The sequence below is a fragment of the Symphalangus syndactylus genome, chromosome 9 (assembly GCF_028878055.3).
Source record: "Symphalangus syndactylus isolate Jambi chromosome 9, NHGRI_mSymSyn1-v2.1_pri, whole genome shotgun sequence".
NCBI classification, from domain to species: Eukaryota; Metazoa; Chordata; class Mammalia; order Primates; family Hylobatidae; genus Symphalangus; species Symphalangus syndactylus.
In genome coordinates this window covers 21,685,395-21,711,003 of record NC_072431.2, presented here as the reverse complement: position 1 = coordinate 21,711,003, position 25,609 = coordinate 21,685,395, and the positions used below count along the sequence as shown (strand labels likewise).

The 25,609-nt window shown below is 38.4% G+C and overlaps 1 protein-coding gene across 3 annotated transcripts in view; it reads left to right on the top strand.

Moving 5' to 3' along the window:
- The window catches only part of AKAP6 (A-kinase anchoring protein 6), a 627,789-nt gene that overhangs the window by 361,236 nt on the left and 240,944 nt on the right, over positions 1–25,609 (top strand). For all 3 annotated transcript variants that reach the window (XM_055291569.2, XM_055291568.2, XM_063645887.1), the window contains exon 6: positions 12,341–12,463. In XM_055291569.2, the coding sequence (XP_055147544.1) occupies positions 12,341–12,463 (123 nt within the window). The remainder of the gene's footprint in view (positions 1–12,340; positions 12,464–25,609) is intronic.

Sequence of the window (25,609 nt, the reverse complement as noted above, 5' to 3'; positions counted from 1 at the left end):
GAACGACAGAGTGAAGAAAGTTGAGTGCATTGCACTCTTGGGCCTCATAATGTAGATGACACAAGTGGATCTTCCCTTTACATTCTGTTCCTAGGCTATCTCTCTATGCCCATGGTCTTTAGTACAGCCTGTATGTTGCCTTCTCTTACTAGATCTTGCTGTAGAGTTCCAGTCTTATACAACTAGCTGTCTTATTAGATGCTTCAACTGATTAAGTTGAGAAACCAAATTTATGATACATAATATCATATTCATGATCTTCCTGCAAAACGATTTCCCCTTCTGAATTTTGTATTTCCTCTTTCAGGGAATGGTACCTCCAACTAAAATAGAAAGTTGGCTGTCATCCCAGATTCTAACATCTTTCTCATCATCCATCAAATCCAATTAGTCCTGTCCATTCTACCTTTGAGTACTCTCTATAACCTAGCAGGTTCTGCCCGTGTCCACTGAGCTGCTTTAGTTTAGCCTCATCAACTGCTTCAGAGTGCTATAGCAGCCTTTTAACTGGCTTCTCTGCTCTCAGCCTTTCAACTGGCAATCATTTTCCACACTGCAGCCAGAGTGAGTCTTCTAAGAAGCCAATCAGATTCTCTCACTCTCTGCATCAAAACTTTAATGACCATTCCATTGTCTTCAGGATAAAGTACAAACTACAGAGCATGTTGTATGTGGCCTAGCTCCTGGCCAGACTCTGCAACCTCATTTCTAAGTGTTTCGTATTTGTCTCTTGAGTGTGAGTTAGCCAGGCTCAGCTACTTAAGAGTTCTCAGAATAAGCTGTTCTCTCTTGGGCTTCATTTTAGGAATGCCATTCTCTGCTCCTCTTAGTCCCCTCTATTCTTTTTCTGAATCACTTACACTTATCTGTCAGGGCTCAATTTCCTGTGATTTCCTCCAGGAAGTCCCCCTTGATGCCCAAAGAGTGAGTTAAATGTCTTTTCAATGGCTCCTGAGCACTTGGGATGATTTACAGCAAGAGGTTCTCACAGTATGGTCTCGGCACATCTAGGGACTCTCAAGACCCTTTCAGGGGGTCCACAAGGTCAAAGCTATTTTCATATCAATACTAAATGTTAGTTGCCCTTTTCACTCTCATTCTATATAGCAGAGTTTTCTAGAAGCTCCATAACACGTGATATTGTAATAGGTTAAATGCAGAAGTAGAAATAGAAATCCAACCATATTCTATTAAGCCACACATTCATAAGATTTGTATACAGCTAAAATAATGCCATTCTTTTCACTGTTTTTGAAAATGTTCTTTTTAATAATAATATATTTATGTTAATATATATTATTATTTTTAGCTAATTAATATATATTTTTAAATTGCTAAAATGAATATTGATAAAGCTTAAAGAAGCAAAAGCTTTCTGGGGATCTCAATAATTCTGAATAGGAGAATTGAGATTAAAAGTTCGAGAACCATGAGTCTGCATTATCATACATCTCATACTTTACGGTGCTCTGAACTCTTTAAGAGAAGAATCTGGGTTATGAATATGTGAGTCCCAAGGGCCTAATACAATTTCTGATACATAGTAAACTCTCAATAAATTTTTTTGAATAAACAACTTAATACACACATGTATGTGTACTCATACACATGGAGTTCGAACAAAAAAAGGCATTTTAATCCTTACTTCAGCTGGCCTAATGCTATCCAATAGTGTACTCAATTTGCTAAGCCAATAGTACTTTGAAGTTTTACATTATTCTTAAAAACTCTAGTTCTATACTTTTTTTGACCCCTAGAAATCTTTTCTAAAAGATGTCTATGAAAACGTTAAAAATGAACAATTAGGTCTGTATACTTGATTACACAACGCCTAAGTTCTTCTGGCTCAGCTACCTACTGGTGAGTGAATGTTATCCATCAAGTACTTAACTTTTGTTTTTTTCTTAGAGACAGAGTCTTGCTCTGTCACCCAGGCTAGAGTGCAGTAGTGAATCAGCTCCTGCAGCTGGGAACTCCTGGACTCAAGCAATCCTCCCACCTCAGCTTCCGGAGGACCTAGACTACAGGTGCACACCATCCCGCCCAGCAAATGTTTTATTTTTTGTAGAAATGGAGTCTCACTATATTGCCTAGGCTGGTCTCAAGCTCCTGGACTCAAATGATCCTCCTGCTTTGGCCTCCCAAAGTGCTGGGATGACAGGCATGAGCCACCATGCCCAGCCTACTTACCTTTTCTGAGCGTCAGATTCCTCACCTGTAAAGTGGAGGGAGCTTTGAACTAGATGAATTCTAAGAGCCTTTTGAAAATTGGGTCTGTGCTTCTAATCTCTGTGGGAACTCCTCTTTCTCCTTTACCCCTTTCCAAGCAGATGTGTTTAGATAATACTGTTTTCTGTCTTCTGGGCTCTCATGACGATACATTGGTTGAGTTGTTAGCGTTTACTGACTTGCCGCCCTGAAGCTCTCTGGTAGAAAGTTGGCCATAGCATTTTCTTGCTCATTCAGTATGATATTGGAATATCATAGTGGAATATCATACATACATGCTCTGTAGTTTGTACTTTATCCTGAAGACAATGGAATGGTCATTAAAGTTTTGATGCAGAGAGTGAGAGAATCTGATTGGCTTCTTAGAAGACTCACTCTGGCTGCAGTATGGAAAATGATTGCCAGTTGAAAGGCTGAGAGCAGAGAAGCCAGTTAAAAGGCTGCTATAGCACTCTGAAGCTGTTGATGAGGCTAAACTAAAGCAGCTCAGTGGACACGGGCAGAACCTGCTAGGTTATAGAGAGTACTCGAAGGTAGAATGGACAGGACTCGTCACATGGGATTCCAATTTTTTTTTCCAAAAATAATAACTTTATTATTACTGAATAATAATTTTGTTATATAGTCCCTGGAGGAAATTTAGAATACTTAGATAAATAACAATTCAACAATCACATGTAATCTTTTGAATAATCTTAGTATTCTACAATACTCCCATCAAGCCACACTCACTCTTGTTCCAGATATTTGATGTGCGAGGAGGTCTTACTAATCAGGAAAGTATTTAGAGCTAATCTAAACAAGGAATAAAACAACATTTTCAGGTCTGTACTTCAGTGTCAAGGAGTCAGCCCTTTTCACTAAAACTTTATAGACATGTCCAGAAATGTTTATTTAAAGTGATTGATTAACCCTAAGAAGGCTGGAGGAGACTTTGAACTGTAGAAAAAAGAAACAATGAGCAAGTGGAAAAAAGAGGAGAAGTGGGGGAAGAGAGAAGTGGGGGACAAAGGAGGGGAGGGGCTGGAGAAGAAGGAAGACAAAAAAGAGCCAAAACAGAAACAATAGTCAAGGAAGAAAGAAAAAAAAGGCTGAAAAGGGAGAGCACAGAGTATAGGAAGAATGATCTAAAATAGGGCTCTGATAGGGATGGTTGAACTATGTGACAAGAACTGGGGTTCTCAGAGAAGCTTGGAAAATAGGAGTGAACAACAGAGAATGTGACTGTCCTTTGTTTTCTCTCTGTGGACTTTGTGGGAACAAATCTGGTTAGAGAGAGAATATAGCACAGTAGTCCAGAGCTTAGACCCTGGAACAAAACTATTTAATAACCACTTACTAGCTATGTGAATAAATAAATTACGTAACTTCTCTATGCCTTAGCCTCTTCATCTGTACAATGGGGAAATTTGACTATTCAATAACTTCACAAGTTATTAGAAGAATAGCTGGTAGATAGTACCTAAATGTTAAATATTGTTAATTATAATACTGGATATGAAAAACCTACAATTAAACCATTAAACTATCATAGACCTAAATTCTGAGTATCTCAGGTGCTCATTTGAGACTTAAAGGCAGATAAAGATGATCTGATCTGCTTATCCAGTGTCTTTGGAGGATTGGGGGTGCTTGAAGCAAGGTCTCACCTAGGGGAAGTCTGCCAAGCTTTGGGGCAGTCATACTACCTGAAGGAGAGGTCCCCAGCTTCATACCTGACAATGTTGGGAGCTTGTAAAGTGTTTGATTTTGTCTGTGCTTCAGTTTCCTCCCTGTAAAATGGAGAGTGCAGTAATATTGTATCATAGGGTTGTTGTAAGGATTATGTGAGTGCCTGGTGTGTAGTAAGTGCTCAATTAATATTAACCTATTGTTTGTTCCAGTTTATTCCCAATTTTTTATTCATACCTATTTTTATTAGACGATGATATGCATTCCAATCTTGTTTTGCCCTTAGAATGATTGATAATTTCTTTTTATAAACCCATAGTGAGCAACTGAATTCAAAATCTCTAGATTTGTTAGATGAATCCCTTTCCCATCATAAGAGTTAGGAATCTTTCTGGGTTCTTCTTTTCCCAGTTGAAACCACTATAAATAGTATTTGAAGAAATTGTGGATTCAGTGTAATATTCCTTCTACATGATGCTGAGTTCAGAATAGAACTTCCCACCTGGGTAGCTTTAGATAATACCATTCCATGCCATTCTGTTCTTTCTTTCCCACTAACAGTTTTTACCTTTATTCTGGAACAATTTTATCAGGAGTATTTTTATATTCTAAAGCCTTCTCATTCAACCTTTAGAAAAGAAGCTAAATATTTCATTAGGCGTTGCAGTATTTGAGTTTTTTTGGTGGCATCAGAGTCAACACTGACCGAAACCATTTTATTTTCTCTTCAGTCTTTGTTCTAAAAGCATACACTATCTCTCCTCTTCTGTCAATTACTCATACTGTGTTGGATTTTCTAGGTAGGAGTGTGGGTATATAAGTGAGGTAGTAGAGTCCAAAGCACAGCTTTTAACTCTCTAGCACTTTATCTTGAGCCCCTGGGCCTTGGCGGCACATTAAGTATATAGTTAGTTGGTTGGGAAAGGTAAATTGCATTTGAGTGCTGTTATGCAAAAATCGAAATCTAGTCATTGTATGTAGAAACTGTGTATAAAGAATTATGCGCAAAAACAGAAGATTATATATGTTGGTAAATATGTATGTAAAAATCTCAATGCATAATTTTGCTTCTAAATAAGGTTCTAATTTTACTTTTCTAAATAAGGTTCTAATTTTACTTACTTTATTTAGAGCTTAAACAAACCTTTACTGTGGATAAGAGGATCATGATGTCCTTTAGCTGTTATTTTTTGGTAGCCCCATTGCTGATGTAAAGATAGGCTCCAAAGAATGTAGCCTGTTTTGAATAATTTCAGATTATTCTGAAACTTGTGACAATTAGTAGAGAAACGTGATCCCCTCCAGATCCACTGGTCGGGTAGCTGGGTGGTGAAATTCTTGCTAACCTGTGGGTTCAGATGCTGCCTCCATCATGCTGTCTCATTGACCATGTGAGGTGAAAGCCATGACTCCCTCTTCTAAATGCCCAGAGCATTTGCTGCCACCCCCTATATTGTGACTGTGTGGGGACTTTTTTTTTTTTTTTTTTTTGAGAGAGATTCTGGCTCTGTCACCAAACTGGAGTGCAGTGGAGCAATCTCGGCTGACTGCAACCTCCGCCTCCTGGGTTTAAGTGATTCTCGTGCCACAGCCTCCTAAGTAGCTGGGATTATAGGCACACGCCACCACACCCAGATGATTTTTGTATTTTTTCTTCTTTTTTAGTAGAGACAAGGTTTCACCATATTGGCCAGAATGGTCTCTATCTCCTGATCTTGTGATCTGCCCACCTCGGCCTCTCAAAGTGCTGGGATTACAGGTGTGAGCCACTATGCCCGGCCTGTGTGGGGACTTTTAAAATCCATCTCATTGCCAGCACCTACTACAGTGCTGTAGACTTAGTGAATAATAAAAAAATTTTGAGATAAAAGATCAAATTGGAACTTTTATTAATTAGGAAATGATTTTTTAAAGAATCATTTATCAAGCCCTTGTTTTACATCAGGCTTTAAACTATATTTTTCCTATAGTCCTCATGTAATCCCACGATGAATGTTACTGTCCCTATCTTACAGATGAAGAAACTAAGGTTCAGAGACATTAAGTCATTAGGTACAAACTAAATGAATCAAATTCAGTTTTGTCTGGCTGTAGCAACTGTTTTCTTAACATTATCCACACTGGCTCATGATAGGCACTTTTTCCCCTCTTTTAATATACCCTCCCGTGTCTCCCTAAATTAATCCTCATTTAGTTCTTCTCTTCTGATTCCTGCAAGGGACATAGTCAAGCTGTTAAATCAGCTGACTGTTTATGATTTCATATGGTGCCAGTGAGGCTTTCTGGATTCAGGTACTGAGTTTGCCACCTTCTAGCTGTAGGGTATGGGGCAGACTTCCTTACCTCTTGGGCCTCACTCTTCTCATCTGTAAAATGGGGATGACTATAGTACCTACCTCACAGGGCCATTATGAGACTTAAATGATCTACTTGTACAAAGTACTTAAAACAGGTTCTGGCACATAGTGAGTACTATCTGAGGGTTATTTGTTTCAGCTAGAATTGTCCAGATGAGAGCATAATAGTTTAAAAGGTTCAACAGCAGATGCTGACTTTTTTTTTTTTAAATATAATGAAATAGGCCAGGTGCAGTGGCTCATGCCTGTGATACCTTTGCTTTGGGAGGCCGAGGTGGAAGGAACACTTGAGGCCAGGAATTTGAGACCAGCCTGTGCAAAATAGTGAGACCCCATCTCTACAAAAAATAAAAATAAAAAATTTATGTGGGTGTGATGGCGTGCACCTGTAGTCCCAGCTACTCAGGTGGCTGAGGCGGGAGAATTCCTTGAGCTCAGGAGTTGGAGGCTGCAGTGATCTATGATCATGCCACCGCACTCTAGCCTTATCTCTAAAGAGACCCTGTCTCTAAAAAATAAATGAATAAATAAATAAATACATAAAGTGTAATGAAAATAGTTCACTTTTTTGATACTCTTCAGCATGTTTCTGTGTGGAGGCAGCTAACTTGATCTAGACTGAGATCTAGATCTCATCATGCCTAATTTTTCTGTCCACTAATAAATATGAATTACTCTGAGGATGAATACACACACATTCACATACACTTCCAAACAGCAAATACCAAAAAGAATTAGCAGTTCAAGAGGGTGGCTCAACTGCCTTCTGAGAACTAAGGGCCGTCTCCTCTGTGATTAAACTGAGTCAAGCCCATCTGTAATTGAGCACTGGTAGAATGGGCTCATTCAAGCATGTAACTCCCTTAAATTTTTCATTTAAATTTTCTGTGCCTTAGAAATGAACTTTACAGTAATCTTTGCTTTCTAAAAATAAATGTGTTTCTTGTTAAGCATTTAGTCTCATCACAAATTCCATTTGAGAAAAAAACAACAGAAAATAGTGAATGAGAAGGGTAAGAGACTTAGGACTCAGATAATTCTATCTCAGTGCCAAGACTTTAAAACTGGGAATAAATGCTACTTCTGCATGACCTGGGTCTCATAAGTTGTCTGCAGGAACACTGTTTCTAGAGGGTGGTGTGGTACTGTGGGAGGAATAGACTTCGGAGTGAGATCCATGTTCAAATCCCAAGTCACTTACCTTCTCTGATCCTCAGTTTCCTCATCTGTAAAATGACCATAATCAACACCATCTCGAAGATTTGTGGTGACAACACAGCATTTACTTCCTGCTGTATACTTGCCATTTCCTCTTGTAGAGACAGAATTTTCCACTTTATTTTAGTCTGTAATTATGTAATCCCATTTAAAAAATCCCCCCCTAGACTTTCAGTTCCATAAGGCAGGGGCCATATCTTGTTTTCCGCTATGTGGCTGTTCCCTGGCCCCATATATGGCACAAGGAAGGCCCTCCTTTTATTTTAGCTCCATATGACAGCCTTGCCAGAGGGCAAAGGTAACCACCCAGACAGTTTATATTTAACCAAACAAGGCTTGTTGTAGAGGGGAAAGAGTTAGGAAAAGAAATAATGAGTATTTAACTTGTTGGGGGAGTGTAGCACTTTGCAAGATTTGACTGTAAATGTTTACTGTGAAAATAATCTTCAAGTGTATTTTAGCCAGCCAAAGGCTCTAGCAAATTATTTTTCACAAACCAGTAAGTATACATTTGCATGTACTTTCACGGTGCTTCTTAGTCTTTAAAGAGATTGATGTTTTAGAAAGTTTAAAAGTAAGTTTTTGCCCTCACGAAGGAACTTTCAAATGCAAATGATTTGAAAGTAGGAGGTTTACTGACAACCAGTGGTAGGAGGGCCAACCACTGTTCCATTTTCTCCCAAGTTTGATGACCAGGATTTCTTCTGGGGGTTGAATTCTGGCTTGGTGCCAAACAAGGGTCTACAGACTCTCAAAGCCTGTATAAAATAGGAGTTTGACAAAGTTTCACTCAGATGGAAACAATCCATGAGAGTGGGCAGGAGGACAGGATCTTGTGGACTAGGTCACCCTCCATGTGCTCCTGGACAGCTTGTCACGGAGGCAAAGAAAAGTAATGGAAGAAGCAGCAGAAAGGGACAATGAGGACACTGGTAGAAAATGGGAAAGACACTGAACAGATACAGTAGCAGGAGTTTGAACAATGAAGGCTAAAATATAGCCTTTCAAAGGTTTGTAATTCAGCCTGTGGCAGAGAGTAGAATATGCATAAAATGTACTTTTCACATAGTGCAATTGTGGCATTGGATTATGTCGTGAAGAAAATCTGATTTTTATAGTCCTCTGACTTTCCAGAGAAGTAAATTTGAATTCACAAGATTAGAAACACACACAGGTAGGCCAGTACTAAGAATGAGAACAAACTTGGATACAGACAGAATTCCGATACAGATAATAATAATTTCACAATATCCAGGAGAGTGTCCCAACTCTTTATTTATTGTAAAATTCTTTTTTGACTATTAAAATTACTTGAATTCAGGGCTTAGACATGCTATATGTTCTGCTGAAATTTTTGCCACAATGATATTTATCTTTGTATTCTCAGCTATGTCTAGCAGTGTGCTTTTTCGCACATAGAAGGCACTTAATAAATATTTGTTAAATGAATAAACAAATGATCAATATTTGTTGCATTAGGATTTGATCTGTGTTTCAAAATAATTTTTAAAATCTTTTTTCCATTTTCCTATGTTATCCTTATTTTCTTTCATTCACACCACAAAGATGCCAGCAGAACTTCTGAAAATGGGCATCAAATATTTGTTGTGTGTGTCCAAATGTGAATACACCTGCACATCCACATGGTCTGTGTATAGAGTGGCACTTTTTTGGTCTTTCTAAGCACATCTCATGATAGGAGGAGAGTACCTAGTACACTGTCCACTATACACAGAAACCTGATAGTACACAGATAGAGGGGGCTGAGTGAGGTGGAAAAATAGCATTTGATAAAGGTATCATGAATTGAATGGACCCCAATTTGCTTTCTTTCATGATTTCTGTTTATATTCTTGAGGCTACACATAGAAGCAGGAAGGGAGGTGGAAAGCTAGATCTCCCTAAAGGGAGGGGTGCTTAGCTTTTATTATAAGTTAGGAACACTGGGATATCTCAGGTTTCTATTGTGAGTGATGAAACTTTTTAGTATTGGCAAGAAAAGCGATAGGAAATGTACAACAAATAAAAAGTTGTGAGGATGGGATATAATCAGAAGAAACCCAGAGAGAATCCTTGAGAGGACTCCTGGTTCCCCTATATCAGACAGCCTTGTTTTGCTATGTGGCTGGGATACACAGAGGTGCCATCCAGGTCCAAAACCCAGGACCAATGGGTTTTGTCTAATCTGCATCTCACAGATTTCAGCTAACTATGTAATCATGGTTCTGTTAGGAAACCTGACACATTGTTTAGTACTCTTTGGCTGAGATTAACCTTTTATGATGAAGCAACCATGCACTGACATACACACACAGGTTATTTTTGTTTTTGAAGGGGAGAAGATAATGAATGGTTTATAACTAGTTACATTTCAAATAACGTCTTTCACTATTTATCTTCTTGGATTTAACCACTTATTCCCTAAATAATATATTTTCTGACTTAGTTTTCTCCCCAAACCGATTTATATGTACAGATATAACACAATTCTAAATAGAATAGTAAAAACTATTTAATGCTATAAGAAGTCTAAAGTACTATTTTTATCTCCCATTTATAAACCATCTAAATTCTACTTTTCTGACTAGCATCCACAGATGACAGGCAATACCTCTGTAAGTCCATCTGGTCAGCAAAGGGTCTCTTAAGTTTTCACCAAAATTTTAATTATGAGAGTATCGAGAATTAGGACTGGAGTTCTAACAGACTCTGCCCTTAATTCTGCTCACAGATTTACTGTACACATCTGAAGGGATCTATCATAAACATCAAGTCAGATATGAACCTGTGAAATATTCTGAGCCCTAGGTAGTCTACCAGATAAAGGAGTTTGGGGAATAACATTTTGAACAGATGGGACACTCTGCTGAGAAGACTGAGCTTGAATAAGTGTAACTTCTATATTAAAAGAGTCAAGTATTTGGGAGGAAATGAAAAGCAAAGCAACTCTCAAATTTATGCAAATGCAGGAAAGGCGAAAGAACAGACAAACTGATACTCTAAAGATAGGAGAAGGGGCAAAATGAATGATCTTACATGGATTCTTGGCATTTGGAAAGAGTTGCAATATGAGAAAATTAGAAAAAAAGGCTGAGTTTGGTAGATCACCAGAAAATTCACTTAGTAAGGGAATACATTGTATGAAATTTATGAAACCTTCTCTGTTGGACATATTTTCACCTCACCTGGAAGAAAATCTTCTGAGTGATGACCAACAGAAACCTCAATGATATTATCAATCAGTTTAGGGTTGGAGTCTAGGACTGGAGGCATGTTAAACTACCATATAGTTCCCAGCTCAGCCAATTGCAATTGTATAGGTCTCAGTTTGTGATTATGATGTCTCTAAGATGATGTTTCTCATTAGTTTTATCAAACCTAACCAATTGGGATAGATTTTTGAAAGAATATAAGTGAGAAATCTTGCATTTGTGAAATCTGGTTGTGATATGTATCCCTGGGTGTGACTGTCCTTAGAGATTTGGTACAATAGAGAGATTTTCAATAGGAAAAGCTTTTGGAAGCGTGTATGAATATGGGAAACCATATGATATGCCACTATGTGGAATGATAGACTGAACTCTATCTAAACAGGTTGGCAACACACCAGAGCATGGCAGTATGGTATAATCTGACTCTATGGGACTCTGTGCCCACATCTCTGCTTTGTCCCCCTCTAATAAACAATTTGTGTTCCTGAGTGTTATTTGTCTTTTTACTTACCACTCTCCACAATTCCATTTTCTCTTTTTCTCATGATTTTTTTTGAGGTAATCTAATTGCTTGAATTAAAGGGTTATGAATCTTAAAATATTATCTAGGAAAAACCCTAATGGCAAAACCTAGCTTGTGAGAAGCATTATAAAAAATATTTACTTTTACCTCTTTCCACTTCAGTCTCAGGACATCCTCAGTTAAGCATTAAAAATATTAATCAAGATTATTTGAAAGGCAAATCTGAAGAATGGGTTAAGTTTAATAGGGAAATGGCATCTCAACCCATTCCTAATTATGTGTGGAAGCCTGCCCTTGCTCCTTATGACCTCCAGGTGGTGCTGTTTACCCAGACATGGAAAGCAGGAGCCCAGCCCCATTTCTTTCACTTAGATTTGCAGTTGAGCTTTCATATTTTCAAAATATTTTCTGTTTCTACAGATGTGTTCTTTTAAATGGTCAATAAAATTTTATAACCACTATTTGAAAAATTGCAAGATTATTGTGATTTGTGCTTTCTAGCCAAGAATATATCTTTATGTCTGTACGTACCCGAAGTCAAGTATTTATGTTTGTTCATTGGTCCCACTTTCTACGCTTCCTTCCTTTGTAGCACACAGGCTCAGACACAGACATTTGGGCTGTGGACAGAACTCATCCCAGGACCTGTAAATACTTATGTAATTTTGAAGTATATTTCTAGTTCAGCTATGGCAACTAAACTCCACAGGCTTCTGGGTGAAGAACACCATTTTACAGGAATGCTTTTATCCCCCAAAGCCAATGAGTGTTCCTAGCAGACCTGACCTGATTTTTTGGCAGGGGATGCTTGTCAGACACCAGAAATGTTTTCATGTTTTGAGGTCACCCATACAGTGACACCCCACAATCCAATCCAAATTCCTCAGAAAAGTGATTCTAGAGAAAAATTGAGAGGGAAGCATTGACAATTTCTTTCCCATTTTGATAAGACGTCGGGTCCAGGAATAGTGGAAATTCCATTACAGCAAAGATGAAACTATGATAGGAGTGTGGTGGGACCGATTTGATCATGGATAAAATTTGGAACTTTGAATATTGGCTTTTTACAGAATAACCAACTAACATGCCTTTCTTGCCCCTTTTCCCCCCCTTTTCTTTCCTCTCACAAGGGATTTGTAAACAAACTGGATGAATTCATTCAATGGTTAAATGAAGCCATGGAAACTACAGAGAATTGGACTCCCCCTAAAGCAGAGATGGATGGCCTTAAACTGTATCTGGAGACACACTTGGTAGGCAAGATTGTGTTGTTCTTGCTGTCAATAATGAAAGGATTTGAATGTACTGCTTGTTTGTTTATGAGAAATATCAATTTTATTTATCAAAGGTTACTATATGTCAATGAAACCAAGTTTTAATGGGTCACAGAAGATGAAAATTTACAGGCATTTCAAGTAATACTATGAAACCTAAATCATCTCTGTTTCAAGCTACCTTTTCAAAGCTTTTCCTGGAAGGATTAAGTAATTATTTAAAAATACCTTAGAAAATTTTATTAGACCCTTGTTCTCTAAAGCAACAACTGAAGGTTTTCCCTTTCTTAAAAACAAATAAATGAAAGAGGTGATTTTGATGACCATTCTAAGCTTTCTAGAATTCTTGTAAAATTAATGAACCTCTCATTATCAAGAGGGTCTATATTATCTGTTCTACACTGGGCTATTTTAATAAAATATTTAAAATGATGATCTCCATCATTTTTGCTGCTATGTGGGTTTTTCAGCATATAATTAATACAACTGTCATTACACTTATCCCTGTGCATAGAGAAAACCATGGAGGGGAAGTGGAAAACACTCAGATGAATTTGCTTCTGAATATGTTAAAAGCAAGAATTATAGACAGGGGGACATTCGATGAACCTCCTGAGGTTTTCACTGAATGCTTCAAATGGCCGATATCAATTATGAAGGGGTGGAAACTAAGTAGTGGAGTGTGATAAAGCGTGAAGAAAAAGCACGTGTCATAGGAAATGAAAATTCAAGCTGTAAGGATCTCATCTTTATTCCTTTCACTGATAGCATAAAATTGACAAAGGCAATGAACATGAATCCTTGGGTACCCAGCTGTGGGGTTGATTTTCTGCCCCTCTTACACACTCAGAATTTGGATTGAATAAACGTTATGTGGGAGTGCTACCTGTATGCAAGTTCACAGGGTTCCAGAATGGTTGTCCTCTATGATGTGAAGTGAGAGAGAGGAGGGAGAGATGGAGAGGGAGAAAAGAGGGGAAAGAGAATGTTTCAGGTTTTGGTGTTTGTTTTTTGCAGCATGTTTATGTAACAGAAAAACAGCTTTAAAATCCTATTGCTGCGTGCAGATAGCCTTGCAGATGATAAAGAATGACAAAACTGTGTGGTAGAGGAGGAGTGCATTGCTTCCCTTTTTAGAGACCTGAGTCGATGGTGTGTAAAAATGCCAGTGACCCTAACCACCTCTCTTGTACATGGGTTTTTATATGCTGTCCTTAGTACTCATTTCCCTGTTGAGTAGAGTTTCAGTTTTTTTTAAAGAGGGCATTTCATAATAGCAAGATAAAGATATTCAGTGCTTTATAATGTAAATTGTATTAATTAGAATGTCAACTTTTCACTGGCATTGTTCTGACAGAAATTCTAATCTGTGTTTAAACAGGAGTATATGAACTTTATTTCACATTAAGTGTGCTGTCTTACTTTCTCTTGACTTAATATTTTATGGAAAACACACATTTAGTTTTTGAGGTCCCAGAGGGCACAAGGGCATTAAGAGCACTTTAACTCTATTTATTGAAAGCCAGGCTAGGAGAGTATGAACCCAAAGTTCCTTTTTCCCCTTTGGAGGTTGAATTATATGGCCCCTTTGTAACCAATGAGCACTCTCTTTCTCAAATACAGTGTTACAGGGTTTCTTACTTGGCATCCTTATGTTAGCCTCTACTTCCTTCTAGCCCAGTGCAGTTCACTAGACCTTTTGGTGATGATGGAGTATTCTATACTGCCCTCTCCTATATGGGGGCCACTAACTGCATGTGTCTATTGTGGATTTGAAATGTGGCTAATTCAACTGAAGAAATGAATTTTTAATTTTACTTGACTTATGTTTAAATTTAAATTGCCACATGTGGCTAGTGACTTCTGTATTCTCTCTAGCCTTACAAATTGCAGAGCTTTTTATAGGTAACCATAATGAACTGCAATACCTGTACTTGCTTCATAATGACATTTTCATCCCAAAATGTGGAACTTATTCTCCAGTTTGCTGTGGTTCACCAGTATAAAGATCCACAGCAAAGAGTCCTTCTTAAGATATTTATTTCTTAAAGAATAGTCTTGTTTCTGCCTATGATCAACATTTTTTTAGATGAGTTTTCTCTACTATCCCATGTCTGATTATATTGGTTGGAATAGAGATATCATAGAACATCTTCTTTATTTCTACTTTGCAAATAGTGAGGGACTTTGATCTCCAGACCTGTTGACTGGATGTTAAATTGCAGTCTCAAATTTCACTTCCCAAATCATGAATAATAATGTCTAACAGTTACTGAAGACCTAGTGTGTGTAGACTGCCACTGAATTATATTCTTAAAGCACAATCAAGAGTCACTGTTACACTGAATGCTGTGTCTATTACTTTAGATACAGCCTCTGGCTCAAACATCTTTCAATCAAATTCTTAGTTGTTCTGTTTCCATACGAGTCTATATTGTCCTCCTGATCAATATTGTCATTTTTTATTGTATTTCTTTACTGTCATGCTGAGTTAATGTTGTTATTCTTCTCAACCTTCCCATAAAAGAAAATGTATGAGTAAGCCTAGAGATTTGTATTACTTAGTTAACCCTGCATAAATCATTATTGCTTTTTAGTGAGGGGGCAAGTGGTATTTGCAAGATTATCCAGTAGTAGAGGTAGATACACAAGTTTCTTTAAACATTTCTCTAGATTCTGTATTTGACATTAAATCAACAGATGTGCAAGCCTCTAGCGTCTGAGTCTTCCCTGGTTTATTAATGTGTTAGACTAGCTGGCACCCTCCAATATTTATTATAAAGAAAAATATAAAAATCATACTCAAAGTTGTATGTTCATACTTTGATACTTAATTCAATTATTTTCCATGATGGTACCAAGGGTTTTCACCAACACAAATCAATTAAAGCTTTATAATACCTTTATAAGACATATGGAGGAGCTTTATTTTAACTGTAAGAAACACTGTGAAATTGCAATGATACATCAATGATTTTCCATGATAATTAATCATCTGCTTGCAACCTGGCTGCTCCTTTCAAATACAGTTCCTACCTTCCTAGAAAATGACATTTTCAGGAAAATGTCATTCTGGAAAGGTATTTTGCAAGTGTTGAACATTCCCTCTTCTTTGAAAACCACTTTAAGATAGAATTGTATAGGTATGTTCTTGGACAGACTTCTTTCTCTCTCTCCCTTCTCTCACCTCTGTCTTCTTCTTACACTTAAAAAAAAAACAGCTTTATTGAGGTATATTCGACACATAATAAATTGAACATTTTAAAGTATAGTGGTCCCTCTTATTCGAGGTGGGTATGTTCCAAGCCCCACAGTGGGTGCCTAAAACCTCAGATAGCACCACGCCTCACGTATACCGTGTCTTTGATCTGATAACCTGGATGATTACTAAGTGACTAATGAGCAGGTAGCATATACAGCATAGAGATGCTGGACAGAGGGATGATTCACGCCCCAGGTGGGACACAGCAGGATGGTGCAAGACTTCACCACACAACTTAAAATGGCATGCAATTTAAAACTTATGAATTGTTTATGTCTGGAGCTTTGCATTTATATTTTCAGACCATGGTTAACCATAGGTAACTGAAACTGAAGAAAGCAAAACCATGCATAAAGGGGACTACTGTATACAATTTTATGAGTTTTGACAATCTGACAAATACATATACCCATGAAACAATCACTGCAATTAAGATAGTGAACATACTTATCACCCAAAAGCTTCTTCATGACACTTTGTAATTCTTCCCTCCTACCCCTCCCTGGCCTCTACTCCATCCCTAAACAATCCTTGATCTGCTTTATGACACTATTAGATTAGTTTGCATTTCCTAGGATTTTATATAAATTGAATAAAACAATATATATTTTTTTCGATCTGTCTTCTTTCATTCTGCATACTTATTTTGGGATATGTTATGTTGTTTCATGTATCAATTATTAATTCCCTTGTATTGCTGAGAAGTAGTCTATTGTATGGATATACCACAATTTGTTCTATCCATTCACCTGTTGATGGACATTTAAGCCATTTTCCCCACCACCTTTTTTATTGCCTCAAGAAACAGAGTTACTAAAAGCTATATTTGAGTAGAAGCATAATAAATAGAAGCATAGTGAGTAACTGTCGTAAATAGTTCTTGGGTGACTCGTTTTTTTTTCCCCTTTAAGAGATTTTATAGTATCTTTAGAATTAAGAGTAAAGCAGCAGAGCAGGTCAGCACTTTCCCCCTCTTGAGATTTTATTTCATATCCATTTGCTCCTGAAATTGTAACTCTGATTTCCCAAATTGTTATGTATACCTAATTCATCAAATGTAATCATTCACAAGGAGACAAACCAGCGCTTCTTTTATCTGCAGCCAATCAGTATATTCAGTAAGAATAAGTGAAGTCAAACCAATACCAGACAGCTGTGCAAGATGTAGGAAAAACAATCAACCACAAGAGCCTGGCTTAAACTTAGGAAGTGTAGTTGCATGGATAGCACCATGTTATTTTGGACACACATTAACCAACCACATAGAAATAGCCTTGGAGAAACAAGGTTCTTAATTCAATTTGATAAATGAGGAATGTGAGGGAAAATGGTGACTATGAACTACGTGTGTGTGTGTGTGTGTGTGTGTGTGTGTGTATGTATAACACAGCTGTAAGTGTCAGTGCCAGGCGGTTATTTAGGTGCTAGGAATACATGATGAATGAGCTTGGTTTCTTTCTTTAAGGGATTTTCAGTCTAAGAGAGGTAACGATAGATTATATATAGTCATCTATAGACCCATAAATGACTAACAATTTTAATCAGTAAACTTCTTGTAGGATAAGCAAAGTATTCTTAGGAGTACAGAGAAAAATTTTATTGGTTCTTTCTGGAGGTAGGGAAACTTCAAAGAGGTAATTTGACATAGACCTCAAAGGCCGTATGTAATTTTGTTAGGGAAGGGAGGATGGGAGATGGGAGGAAACTTTATAAGCATGGTAAGAGAGGCATGGTGAGCCATGTGGTGTAGTTGAGACTAGGTTGGAGTCTCACAGGTTGGGGCGGGTGGTAAAGGAGTTTGAATGTCTTTTTAACAGATTAAACTTTTCTTGGAGGGCAATGGGGACTCATTGAAGGTCCGGGTTTGTTTTAAAACAGGAGAACAACATGAAATCAACCATAAATTTGATGGGGGTAGGGTCAGCCTGCATATATTAACTGGATGAGGTTCGTGGCTTAGGTGAGAGAATAACTGTGCATGAAAGAAAATGGATTTGGGTATAGTATTTGAAGGATATGCTGGTACAGGCAAGCTTTTATCAGTTTTATGAATTGTGTTTAAATTAAAAAATTAAAGGGAGTAAAAGGTTAAAGTCAACAGTAAGTCCCCCTTTTACTCATGTTCCCATTGATTCTCCTCCCTTGAGGCAACCAATGTTCCTTGTTTCATTATATCATTTCTGATTTATTTCAGGTATTTAGAAATAGGCCGGCCACGGTGGCTAATGCCTGTAATCCTAGCAATTCAGGAGGCCGAGGCGGGGAGATCACTTGAGGCCAGGAGTCTGAGACCAACCTGGCCAATATGGTGAAACCTCGTCTCTACAAAAACACAAAAATTAAGTGGGTGTGGTGGCGCATGTCTGTAGCCCCTACTACTCAGGAGGCTGAGGCATGAGAATTTCTTGAACCTGGAAGGCAGAGGTTGAGCTGAGATTGCGTCACTGCACTCCAGCCTGGGCAACTGAGGGAGACACTCTCAAAAAACACAAACAAATATATCTATGTACTTAACTTTGTTCCTGTAGTTTCTATTAGTAGTAATTCAAAGTCAATAAATATAGAAATGACTTCATCCTTTCAGATGGCTGCATAGTATTCTACTTACAAATATGCCATAATTTACATAACCAGTTCTTTGTGATGGAAATTTAGGTTGTTTACAGTCTTTTTCTATTACAAATGATGCTTTAGTGACTATCCTTGGAGATTCATCATGTTGGATACTATAAGTATATCCTTAGAATAAATACCTTTCATATGAAATTTCTAGGTCAAGGTTAAGCATATTTAAATTTTTAATGTATTACCAAACTGTCCTTGATAGAGATTTTACCAGTTTATACTCAACAATGCATGACAGTGCCTATTTCTGCATATTCTTGCTATCAGAGTATGTTATTACATTTGTTGAACTTTGTCCCTCTGATAGTTACAGATGGCATCTTACTGTAGTTTAGGTTTGTATTTCTTGTCTTTTAAGTGGCATTGAATATCTCTCCATGTTTTTAGGAGTCATCTGTATTTCCTTCTTGAGGACTATTTTTAAAATTCTTAGCCTGTTTTTCTGTTGGTCATTGGTTTTTTGCTTCAGGATTTATAGGGGCTTTCTATATATTAAGGAAATTAGTCTCTTCTCTGTGAATAGGAAATTTTTAAAAAGTATTCTGGGGTTCTGTTCTAAAAGCATATGGATATCTCAACAGTTTGAGGAATCAAAGGTTAGGCAGACATGGAGGGCCAGGCTAATAAGCATGTAACAGGTTTCTACCGGGGGGCAAAAGCACGTTTGGATTCCAATTCTGGAAAGACCAATGTGTTCTAGGGAGTTTGCTTACTTAGACTAGAAAGGAACGAGCTTAAGATCAGGGTAGTTATAATCGAATGAGTGGGTTAAAGAATGTTGGAGTAATGAGAGAAATGGTGGATCAGGGCTAGGTGGGGGTAGTTAAGAATAGAAAAGAGGGAATAGATCCTAGAAAGAGGAACAGATTAGAGAGACATGTCAGCAGTTCTCTTTTTGAGGCTCACTCTTTTCTAGTCAGAAATCTCATGACCAACATGTTTTGTCTGTCCTAGTTTCCCCTAAGGCTATAGCACAGGACGGCCCACTGCTCTACAGGTGGGCAAGACTTGAGTGTAGTGAAGGATGCAGGAATTGCTGAGAGCTTCTCTATCTGTATATGGAGCAGGACCGAGACCCTAGGACCATTCCAGGGGTGTGCGAAACCAGGTAACGTGACATTATAAGTAGTATTTACATGGAAAAGAGGGAGCAAATGTCGTACAAGTACAGTGAGTATCAGGGGTACATGCTAAAGGTGGAACAAACTGTCTTTTATACAACTTCTATAATTATGGAACTTTGCTTAAAGAAAAACATTAAATTATACCTACTGGAAAAAAAAACCAAATTGTGTTAAACAGCATAACATTAAAAGTAAAAAGTCTTACCCTCCCTTGGGTAACCAATGTAAATAGTTCTATACATTTTTGAATGTTTTTATGGAAAAATGCATACACTTTAAGATTATTTAGTTCATATTATACATGCTGTTCAACAACTTGCTTTTTGTATCGAAATATGTCACAGATATACTTCTATCAGTGTATGAAGATCTGTTGCGCATTTTAGCAGCTCCTTAATATTTTATTGTGTGGATATACCACAGTTTATTTAATCATTTCCATGATGATGGGCATTCAAACTGCCTTCTTATTTATGCTTTTGCAAATAATACTCAATGAACTTTAACACCAGTTGAGAGTTTCCTCCTTTTCCCATTAGTGTCTGCCTACAGCAGCAATTCAGAGACTCTCTGTAATAAATCTGTCACACTCCAGGGACAGCTTTTTCTCTAAGTCCTGAAAAATGAGTGGAGTTTGTGTGTGTATGAGTTTTGAGGCCATGTTTATAGCAGTAGACTTTTAAAACACACCTTCCTGAACTTTGTTGTTCCTTTTAAGATTGATGCCTGCAATTTTAGGTGACTGCCACATGGTGGCACAGAAGCACCAAATTCCTGCAGACAGTGCTTACAGTCTTGGTATCCATGAAGGGTTTGAAAATGTTTCCTTATTGTGTCATTATACTAAATACTTATAAAAACAGATTCAATTTAACTATGAAGTGTCTAACAAAATTCTCAATAAAGATATATGCCTGCATTTATCATCTGTATTTCTTTAGATCTTCATGTTATATCATATTTCTGATTAAACAGCTTTCATTTGTCTCATAAGAAAAACCAGTATACTTCTTACAGAGTTTTTAGCCATACAAGAAAATTTCCCCAAATACTTTCAGCTGTTTTTCTCTTGCTTGCCTTCCTGTCTCTACCTCTGCTCCATTTTTCATTGCTTGAAGTTAAGAGACGACAGAGTTTTCTTTTTCCCACTTCCTGGTGCCCATCTCTCCCAAGATCTCCATAGGCAGCCAAGGCCCCAGCAAGTCAAGCTTCACAAGACCAGCAGCTGTCATTTGGCTGTGCTGCTCAGCTAATGGGAGCAGTGGGTCAAACTTCAAAAGCACGAGCTATGAGAGTTTCGCTGGACTGCCCCCACCTCCCTCAGCCTTGATGAGCAGGCTGGTGGCCTTTCAGGGGCTTTGAAGTCCCATTTGCTTGTCCCTTGATTCCCACCAGTTTAAGGGTAGTCACGGAGAGTTTAGTGGGAAGTGGCAACATTACTTCTCTTTGGGGGACTTGGAATACCACTCAACTCCCAGCCTTGAGTTTCTTCCTTTGGTGGCACAGGGATGGAAGGGTCTTTCAGAAATTTATAGTATACAGGCATTTTGAGGTTGGTATGTGGGAATGGTAGCGTAGGAGGCTCATTCTGGACACATGAAAGTCTTGGACTACATTCCTTGACTCATGTAACTCTAATTTTGTGCATCTAGGAGACAAATAATATTATCTTCCCTTTTCAGTTAAATAGGATTCCTGCGCTGTTTAAAGCACCTGGGAATGTACTTTTGCCTGTCTCAGTTTAAGGACTCTTGGGCCATAATACCCAGTAGTTATTGTTTTGAAAACTGTTAGTGCCCAGATATTTTACTAATTTATTACTTTATTTTTCTCTTTAGGAAATAATGACTGTTTTTAATTAGAATGCCAGGGAAACACTGCATTTATTAAGCACTTCCTATTTAGGGCAGTATTATACTAAGCATTGAAGAGAAAGTTTACAGACAGCCTCACACTATGAGGGTCCATGCACAGGCTGAAGGACACTGCATGGATGAGAGACTCACATGAGCCGGGGTGTGGTCACCTACCATCTCTCTCCATGTGTGGATTCATGAGCTTATCCTACTTCTCTACTGCATTACATGGAATTTTGGAATCTTGAAATAATTCACCTGATATAAATAATATTAAGTTAAAATTCCAGATCTTTACATTAGCCAGAAAAATGCCTATTCTATATCTATAGGGTTGTTGTGAAGGTGAAATAAACATGTTTTATGTCAGGATGAGGATGCTTTTATCATTTGGGGGAATCTTCCTTGGAGACCCAAGAACATTTGGTGTGAGAAGCTTGGGTGTTCTTAGACAAGTTGAGATTCTCCCTGCCCACCCTCCCCTCAGCTGTTCTCTTGATGCTGTCACCTACTTGAGGGACGGCTTTTGTCTCTTTGGTGTCTCCCCCAACTCCTAGCCTTGCACATGGATGATAGGTATTAAAAATGTCTGCTAAGGCCGGGCACAGTGGCTCACAGTGGTTGCAGTGAGCCAAGATTGCATCACTGCACTCCAGCCCGAGCGGCTGAGCAAGACTCCATCTCAGAAACAAACAAAAAAAAACAAAACAAACAAAATCCGCTAAATGAATGAATGAACATTTATAAAAGCAGTGTTAGAATCACTGTGGGCCACAGATTCTAACGAATGTTATAAATCATCAAATGATAACTGAGCATGTCTGCAAGTTATTTCCTCTACCATTTACAAATCAAAATGGACTTGTCACAGGGCTTTCTAGGTATTGTTTGGTATATTTGTGACAAGAAAAAACATCTATAGAGGGAAAAATAGGAACGTTTTCTTCTGTTTTCAGGATGCAATTTATCGCCTTTGGCAAAAAACACCAGGAATGTCTTCTCAGATAAAATGTTAACTCAGAAATTTGAATGTTTTTTAATTTCAGAGGTAAATGTTACTGTTTCAAAATATGAAGACGGTATGACTAGACAGGACGTTAATGACTTGACATTACAAAATTTATTAAATTTAAAGTGGTTTGGTTCCCCCTCTCAAATGCATGAAACATGTGGGAGTTGGAATAGATCTGCCCCGGGCTGCCAAACAAATTTTTAATGGAACTGGAGTCCTTCAGGGATTGTCCTAAATCCACATAATATTCTTAAGTCCTGGTGTTTGCACTGGGACCTGTATATTAGCAGCTGTACGTGTGAATAATATACTTATATCAATCCATCACTCTCATGAATCCACATCTGTAGGGGCTGCTGCACATCAATTATTCCACCTCAGGGGGTAGAGAAATATTTGGGCCAGGATTGACCTCCTTTTCAATCAGGGCCTCCAAGCAGTGTGTTCTGGAAGTCAAATGGTCCCTTTAGACAGAACCTCTGTTTGGGAATCCATTTGGCCTAATGTGGCCTTGCTGGGAAGTGAATGTGATTACCTGTGTCAGGTGTGGAGATGGCATCCAGAGAAGCAAATGAAAATTCTGTCACTTGGAGCCACCGTCAACATTCAGGATCTCTCCCGTCTATCTAATTCTTGCATAACATATTAGCCAGTCTATCAGAAAAGAATGTCAGCTTCAGTAAGATGCATCTACTTTGCACCAAAAAAAAAAAAAAGCAACTGTTTGTTTGAAATAAATTGTAACTTGTTTGAAGAGCTAAATTCACTTTCAAATTCATGGAAATGTTTTTATTGTCTGAGGTTTCAGGAAGAAAGTCTCCTCAGGAAGAAGGAGGATTTTTTTGTCTTCATATCTCAGTGTCTTCTCTTTCTTTTTTTTTTCGAAAGGAAAACAAAGATTTTATAATGCTTTTCTCTCTGATCAAAACTTGGAACATCTTTCTCAAGAGTACAGAGTTCTTTTTTTTTTTTTTAAAGCTTCTGCTTTTATACCTAGAGGTGTGTTACAGATTGTCATAACCGATAAATCAATGACAAATGTAGCCACTTCATTTTGTTGGGGAAATAGACAATTGTGGTAGCTGCTGACCATTTATTTAATTATGTGGTAAGTACCACATGATGAGAGGGCAAAGTTAATTGATGATTTGGGCTATCTCAGCCAGGGTACAGTTTACATGGCAATTACGCTGAGATCATCTAACTGTAATTGGCAAGTAATTTTGTAGGTGAAGGAACATGACAGCTCATTTACATGGTGTTCACTGAGTAAAATTTGGGGACATTTATCAACTACTTCCAAGTGAAGAGTGATTGTACCAGTGTCTCCCAAAATGCCACAAGCTGTTTAAAAGCTACGTGGGAGATTTTTGGCACAAATCTCCATGCATTCATTTCCCTGAACGTTTGTTAGTTATGTGCTATGTACCAGGCACTGTCCTAGACACTGGGGATACAAACATGAGTAAAATAAAGAGTCCTACTCTCAAGGAACTCATGTATGCAAAGCAGACACATCAATAATTTTAACACAGCGTAGTAAGTGAAGGTTTGAGCTCTGTACAAGTACTATGGGTGCCAAGGGTGGGGAAACCAGTTGGGTGGAAGATGGTCAGGAGAGCTTGCTAGAGAAGGTCACACCTGAGATTAATCTTAAAGGATGCACAAGGCTTTTCAAGGGGAAGAGCTTGCCAGGCAGAAGTGCCAGCCAGAGTAGAATCGGAGGAGCAAGACAGCTGGTGTGAGCTGGAAGCTTTAAGCAATCCAGGTACATTTCAAGGCAGATATGTGGCCTGTGAAGTTGAGTTGGCTGGGATCTCAGAGGGCCCTGTAGGTCATGCTCAGGGCCTGGATCTTATTCTCCACCCTGGCAAGCCATTGGAGAGTCTTAATGTCAGAGTTGTTTTGTGGGAAGGTCATTTTGTATAATAAAACCACTTGCATTATTGCAATATGCCAGGCTCCATTCTGCATGTATCAAGGCATTTCATCCTCACAACAAACCCATGAAGTAGGCATTAACATTTCCCGTCATCTATAGATAAAGAAACTGAGTACACAGAGGTTGGCCAAAGCTACACAGTGAGTGATGGCGGAGCCAGGATTTGAACACAGGCTGTCCTGCTCCAGAGCCCTTGCTTGTCAACAGCCCCATTCTACACCATGTCATAACTCCCTTGACACAGCTGACTGCAATTCCTTGTTTACACAGTGTCCCCCACCCCCACCCCAACACACACACACACACACACACACACACACACACACACAGCTGTGAGCTCTGTGAGGGCAGGGACCATGTCTATCCTGTTTATAGCCATATCCTTCAAGCTTAAGACACTACCTGCCCCTTCATAGGCATGCAACAAATAAGAAATAAGTCTAGTTTTGAGGAGGGCTGTGATTCGAGTTAACCTGGCAAGGGATGATGATGAAAGCCTGAATCTAAGGCAGTGTTAGTCAATATGGAGAGATGAGGAAGGGGAAATAAATGGTCAGGGCTTGTTGATTGATTGGATGTATGGATTTTATTGGAATATTCTCACAGTGCTTCTGATTTCCAACCCATACACTGGAGGGATGACTTGGCAAAAGAACGTGAAGCAGTGGGAAGCTTACACTGCTCTTCACAGAGCTCTTAAATTCCTTAGAAGAAATGTTTCGTACTCAGGATGAGACATTAGAAGAGACTTCCCTTGAGGTGGTTAAAAATAGAAGGGACACATCTGTCTGGGATGGTTGAGAGACAGAGCTGCCCTTGGGTAGATGAGTGGTTAGATAGCCTTTGGGATTCTTCCCCTTTTGAAAATGCTCTGATTTAAAATAAATCAAAATTCTCCCAAGCTGCCTATGCTTAACTGCCTGGCTTAGAGAAGATAAAACCAAAGTGTTCAAGGGCTGAAAAATATTGAGTCCAAATGCCTGGATGATAAATAAGGAAACAGAAGCCCTGATGGGTTAAATGACTCATCCAAGGGCACACACTTGAGGCAACAGGAATACCCAATCATTGGATTGTCAGTCTGGGCTTGCTCTTCCCCATGTCTCATACAGCAGCATTTATGTTTTGGGGGGTCCTCTGTGGGCAGTTCTGTGCTGGGTAGAAGCACACAGCAAAGGAAACCTGGTATCTGTCCTTGAGGAATTCAGAGAACCTCAACAATAAAGAACCCTTATCACCTGAAAATGTCACAAAGTACCATCTATTATGTAGACTATTTGGAAAATAGAGAAAATGAATTTTAA